Source organism: Psammomys obesus, unplaced genomic scaffold, assembly GCF_907164565.1.
Source record: "Psammomys obesus unplaced genomic scaffold, mPsaObe1.curated_primary_1811, whole genome shotgun sequence".
Lineage (NCBI taxonomy): Eukaryota > Metazoa > Chordata > Mammalia > Rodentia > Muridae > Psammomys > Psammomys obesus.
Window position 1 is genome coordinate 4,010,102 of NW_026585987.1, and position 6,640 is coordinate 4,016,741.

A 6,640-nucleotide genomic window follows, 5' to 3' on the forward strand; every position below is an offset into this window, starting at 1 on the left:
GTTTCCACATGTATTGTCTTTCCACAGTGGCCTCACTACCCTGGAGACTGAATCCCAACCAGCACCTCTTGTCAATAGCAATACAACTTAGCATGACACAGGCCGAGGAACGCTGTGGGGCTGAGATGGAACAGTGAACATCTTGAACTCGGGTCATCAGGTTTGGCGGCGGGCATTTCTACATGCTGAGCCTTCTCCCTGGCTCACGGAATGTTTTTACTACATTAGACATGCTGTCTATACATTAACAACACTATATTGTCTGCATTCTTTATGTCAGCACTCAGACCAAGTCTTAGGCGGACGATAGGGGCTTCAGAAACGCTTCTGTTGTCACCATCCCTCAGAACATCTTCGGAGAAATGAAAACAGTCTTGTAATGGATGGGAAGCTCTGCTCTTTCAAGAGAAGCCCTTGAAAGCCACATTTAACTATAGCTTCTAATTAAATTGAGTCATAAATTCAAATAAAAATACATACTTACTATTATCTGTAACATTGGCTAAAAAATCACAGATTAGTATAATAGAAGAAACGGAGCCAATTAATAGAGCCCTCCCAAGGAGAGCTAAGACCCAGAGGCAAAAATTTAATTTAATTTTTTGGTGTCCACTGAATTTTCTCTCACTTCTTGAATAGCTTTCTCTAAAACATCAACTGTATGTTAAGAAACAAAAATCTCAGTACTCACTGAACCACAGAAAGGTTTTTGAATTATGTGTCATGGCCTTTCTTCTTTTCCGCCTCTAGGGGGAAGTGTGTTTTCAACAATTCTGTGTCCAGAAGGTATTTTCTTACCCGTTAAGGCTCCACTGTGTATTCTTCAGTGTGACCTCAGGATTGGCTGGGCAAAAAGCTGAAGGACCTTTGAAAATCTGCAGGGATCCTCACATTACAGGTTTCAGGCCATGGTTTTGAGGCAGGGGGATTGTGGGGAAAATACCCCAGGATTAAACACACACACACACACACACACACACACACACACACACACACACACTACGTTTCAAAGAATCGTGGTAGCTTCTACACATGGTAATCTTTCTGGGTGTTAGCCAAAAAACATTTGGACACAAACTTTACTAGACAGAACCAGAAATAAAATAGCTCTCAGATACTGATGAAAACATTTCTACATGCATGAAACTCCATGAGTTTCTGTAACATCACATTTAACACTAACGTGTTTGGGCTTTCAGCTGGCTAATTTTATTCCTTCGTCTTCTTTGACAATTGAAGTTGATAACTGAATTCTGAATGTGAAAAAAATGTCCCCTCCCCGGCTTCAGTGTTTTGTGGAGTTGAAAGGGACAGTAGCTAAAACCTCAATGCGAGGCTATTTTTATTGTCCCTTTTCCTTCTCGCTTTGCTAACATTTATGATTAAAATGTTACAAAAGTTATATACATCAAGAGGTTATGTTTCAGTTTTAGTCTTCTGGAAAGCCTGAAAATATTGTCCACATAAGATGGCGTGTGTGTGTGTGTGTGTGTGTGTGTGTGTGTGCATGTTAGTATGAGAGTGTGTGTAGTGGTGTGCCAGGGTTGTATGTGAGTATATGTGTGTCAGCGTGTGTGGCTATGTATGTGTATATGTGTCAGTGTGTGTTACACTGCATTGATTTTTATCTTAGGCAAGCACTCCATTGAACTTCATGTATGTGCGTGTGAGAGGGACTGCGTGTATGTGTGTGTGTGAGTATGTTTGAATGTATGTGAGTGACATGTGACTGTGTGTGTTTATGTGTTAGCTTGTGTGTTACACTGCACTGAATTTATCTTAGGTAAGTACTCCATTGAGCTGCACCCCAGCTCGTTCTTTTTATTTCTTTTTTTTTTTTTTTTTTTTTTTTTGCCTTTTGTTGGTGACAGGACCTTACAATATTAAACCTCTCAGGCTAGTCTTGGCTTACTCCGCAGCCCAGGCGGGCTTGATATCCTCCCAAGTAGCTGGGCTTTCAGGCTTGTGCCATCAGGCCCAGCTACTAGTAGGACACAAAGAATATAACTTACAGTGGGAATCAGCTTGGTTACCACGCCTGTTTCACATAGCATTGTAGGTGACCTTTCCCAATAAAAAATATCCTCAGGCGAGAAAGAGGTATTTAAATGTCTAATGTACACAGTTTTTGGGCCACAGTTCTTCAACTACCAAAGCAGAGATATATTTACCGACTACGACGGCAGAACTACATGACAGTCATGCGTCACCAGCCTCAGCTGGTTGCCCGAAGTACTCAGATGGGAAGTAAACAAAACCCTCCTAAGGCCCAAACGCCCAAACCCAGAGGCCAGCGTTACTGTCTGTCTCGGGCTTGTTTGCGTAGGAAGACCTGTCTTTTAGAATCCCAGCTTCTGTTGCTTTGCGATCTGCAAGGATGCGTTGAACAGGCGCACAGGCCGCTACTCTGTGGCCCCCTTCCCCTGTTTCTAGGCTGACCTTAGGCTTCTTCTTGTCTGTGCTCTTTAGCAACAGGCTGGAAGCTGAGCGCTCCTACCAAAGGCCACAGGGAGTCATCACGTAATCTCACTGCCCTGCTGTTGACCCGAGGGAGAGGCTGGGCAGAGCCAGAGATGCGAGAGGCACTCCGCACCCGGTGCCTCTGAAATCTCAGACTCTCCCAGAGAGCACACACCATCCACACACGGCAGAATCACACCGCTGTTGGCTGCTGTTCCCCAGACACAGGGCATACCGGGCGGTAACAGGAAACCTCCGTCCTTCGCGTCTCCTGGCAACCGGCTGAAGTCCACTAAGACCCTTGGAATCCAGGATTTAGCTGTTGTCTTTTTTTTTTTTTTTTTTTTTTTTTTTCTGAAATAGCTACGAGCCTATAAACAAATGTTTGCTCTCTCAAGAGTTCAGGAAGGATTTCATTGCTGTGAAGCGCTAAATGTCAGCTTCCAATGTGCGTGGCTAACTTTTCAGAATTAAACCATTAGTACCGGTTAGCAGCTCTAATTAAATAATCAAAAGCTCACCCAGGGTTTAGAAGCTCTTACCTACAACGAAGGTTTAGGGACCACTGTGCAGAACTGAACTGTAAGCGGCTGAAGTCCTGATGCCGGTATGAAAAGTTACCCGAAATTGTGTTTTCACTGCTGGGAAAGGCGATGGAGAGCTAGCTGTTAGCCGCGAGGAGGGCTCATGCCTGGGGCTGCCAGGTCCTTGGACACCTCCGTTTGCAATTTCATATTCTCAGATGGGAGCTAGAACGCTTTCGGGGTCTCGTAATTCTTTAAGGGGGGTGGGGAGCCCAGAGCAGAGGGTGGAGAATCGCGTGCGCGTTTTTGCCGAAAGAGGGCGTAAGTTTAAGACCAACAGAAGTCGTGCACCCGCGGACGCCCAGCCAAATGAGAGCAATGAGAGAACGTTTCAAAAACATCTTCAATTAGCTTTAACTTGCGGGACTCTAGTGTCAGAACCGCCCCGCGCACAGCAGCCTGTTCCCACCCGCAAAGGTCTCTGCTGCGTGACCGCGGAAAGACGGTGCGGGTCCCCGCGGACCTGCGCAGCTGCGCGGTGCTGCGCCGCGCGTCCAGCCGGGGACGTCCCCGCCAGCGCTTCCACTCCGTCCGCAGCGCTGTGCTGGCTGGGACCAGTGGGAAGACTGGGTCTCCCAGGCGGGACCTTCCTGGGCACCCCAGAACCTCGGGCATCCCGGAACACAAGCGCCCGGGGTTGGCACACTGCTCTTCGGTACTTAGGGATTCTCTGGGGGAAATTTTGGTTTTTTTCTCTTCCTTTTTTTTTTTTTTTTGGGGGGGTGGGGGTGGTGGTGGTGGTAGTGTTGGGGTGGGGGTGGGGAGGAGGCCGTCCGGACCTTTTAGGCACCGGGGTCAGCAAACAGAACCTTTCGCGGGCGCTTTTCAAGCTCCGCGACACTTCCCGGAGCGGAACCATTCACCCACCCCTGGAAGCAACAAGTTTCGCTTTCCTGGTCCCGGGGACCCCGCGGAGGGTCTGCGCCCTGGAGCCCGGGGACGCCGCGGCCGCGGGGACTCCAGCGGGTCCCAGTAGCCCGGAGGGAGGGGTCCACGCCGGGCGGGGGAGGACGGGGACCGCTGCCGCCCAGGCCAGATGGGCATGCCAGGTCTGCAAATGACTCCTCCTGCACTGGGAGCTTGCTCCTTCTTCCGTGACCTTGTTCCGGGGACCAGAAATGTCAGGTGCTGGACAGGACTGTGTACACCCAGGCAGAACTTGGCCGGAGCAGGAAAAGAGGTGAGAACGAGTGAGATCTAAGGAGGTTCGCACCGAAGCCACCCATCTGGAGAAGCACCCCTCCTCCCTTTTTGCGATGTGTGTGTTAGTGCATGTGCGCGCGCGCGTTTTCTTTCCTTTCAAACATATATACCTACTTTTCCTTTTTTTTTTTTTTTTTTTTTTTTTTTTTTAAGGCCGGGGGTTGGGGAGAGCGGAGCCAGGGAGAGGCGGGGACCTCGGAGTAGCGCCGCGCCGCGAGGGCTCCCCCGGGTGTAGACGTGGGCGGCGGCGGCTCTGGGCCAAAGCTGAGCACCGGCGGGGAATGGGGCTCGGGGACCCGGCAGGCGCGAGTAGGCCAGGGGTGCGGGGAGGAGCCCTGATGTAAGAATGTTAATGAGAGGCTCCCCCGGCCCGGCCCCCGCCCCTCCCCCCCCGCCGCGGGGACAAGCCCGGCCTCGGCGCGCCATGTGTGGTAACGCGCCCGCCGCTGCCTCGCTATTTAAACACCGGCTATGGCTCCAGGAACCCGCGCGAATCAATGGGATCAAACGCGGAGGAGGTGCGCCGTCAATTACAAGCACTTGGACAAGTCTAACTTTTTTTTTTCTTCTTTTACAAATAACGCCTTCAAACGCAACCTTAGCAACGCCCAAATAAGAAGCCACCTCTAAGCCAAATAGCCTATGTGCAAAGGAAGGGAGAATATATATATTTATGATAAGGCTATATGTACGTTGCAGACGCACAGGTTTACATTCGGTGAACTTTTTTCTTTTTCTTTTTTTCTTTTGCTTTTTGAAAACCTAGGGACACTGCAGAGGAGTCTTCCTCTCTATCTTTTGGCGCGTTCCTGAAGGGGGGGGGTCTTCTGTTTTCTTGGCGCGCCCGACGGGGCGCAGGGACAGAGGCGAGAAGAGTGGGGAGGACCGGGGCAGGGCGGGCGGGGGGCCGAGGGCGAGCGGGCGTCCGGGGCGAGGGCTCGGCGGCGGCGCGATGCGGTCCCTGCTGCTGCTGGCTGTCTCGGCGTGCGTGCTGCTGGCCCGGGCGCGGCTGGCGGGCGGCGCGGGCGGCGCGGGCGCGGGGCGCGGGGAGGGAGAGGCGCCGGCGGCGCCGAGCATCGAGGTGCTGGTGCTGCTGCCCCGGGACGACTCGTACCTGTTCTCGCTGGCCCGGGTGAGGCCGGCCATCGAGTACGCGCTGCGCAGCGTGGAGGCCAACGGCAACGGCACCGGCACCGGCAGGAGGCTGCTGCCGCCGGGCACCCGCTTCCAGGTGGCCTACGAGGACTCGGCCTGCGGCAACCGCGCGCTCTTCAGCCTGGTGGACCGCGTGGCGGCGGCGCGCGGCGCCAAGCCCGACCTCCTGCTGGGGCCCGTGTGCGAGTACGCGGCGGCGCCGGTGGCCCGGCTGGCGTCGCACTGGGACCTGCCCATGCTGTCGGCGGGAGCCCTGGCCGCCGGCTTCCAGCACAAGGACAGCGAGTACTCGCACCTCACGCGCGTGGCGCCCGCCTACGCCAAGATGGGCGAGATGATGCTCGCCGTGTTCCGCCACCACCACTGGAGCCGCGCCGCCCTCCTCTACAGCGACGACAAGGTCGAGCGCAACTGCTACTTCACCCTCGAGGGCGTCCACGAGGTTTTCCAGGAGGAGGGCCTGCACACGTCCGCCTACAGTTTCGACGAGACCAAAGACTTGGACCTGGACGACATAGTGCGCTACATCCAGGGCAGCGAGCGAGGTGAGCGGGGAGGCGGCCGGGGGCCTCGGCTTCAGCGGTTCTCGGTGTCCCCTCCCCCCCACTGCCCAACCCCCACCGCCTCAGCCTTCTGCAACCCCAGGACCCGGGGTGGGCCCGCACGGCGTCGGGGGTGGGAGTGGGGGTGGGGTGACTTGTTCAGGTGTGAGCCGCCTGACCGGGGGGGGGGGGGGGGAAGAGAGCGGGTTGAGGATAGCCCACCCCGGGGAAGGGCTGTGCCCGCAGAGCCCCGGAGAGGTGGACCTGGCCGGTGGAGGGGCGTCGGAGCCGAGCGCTAGCGCCGTCCCAGGTGTGGCAGGTGTTGCGGGGCGGCGAGGGGGTGCCCCCTCGGAGGGCCCTGGCACTCCGGGGACGCGTGACCCGAGCATTGCTGTGGCGCGCCCCCCGGCAGGGCGCAGCGTCTCCACCAGCTGGGGCGACCTGGCTTTCCCGGCTGCTCCTTCCGCACACCCCGGGTCTTTTTTTTTTTTTTTTTTTTTTTTTTTTAAGGCTCTTTGTGTTACTCTTCTAATCACTTCCGTGCTCCCTCTAGTCCCTTGTGAACAAGCTTCCGTGGCGCCCACCGAGGTGCGTCGCCGTGGCTGCGGTCAGGCGACACTCTCCCCCACCCCTGGAGCCCTGCGCTTCCCAGCCTTTGAAGCGCGCAGGGAAGGGCTTGGCCGGAGCGCGCGCCCG

At 54.8% G+C, this 6,640-nt stretch overlaps 1 protein-coding gene across 2 annotated transcripts in view; it reads left to right on the top strand.

The window, feature by feature from the left end:
• The first annotated feature begins 5,199 nt into the window (after window positions 1-5,199).
• The window catches only part of Npr3 (natriuretic peptide receptor 3), a 57,805-nt gene continuing 56,364 nt past the window's right edge, over window positions 5,200-6,640 (top strand). For both annotated transcript variants that reach the window (XM_055601140.1, XM_055601141.1), the window contains exon 1: window positions 5,200-5,947. In XM_055601140.1, coding sequence (XP_055457115.1) covers window positions 5,200-5,947 — 748 coding nt within the window. The remainder of the gene's footprint in view (window positions 5,948-6,640) is intronic.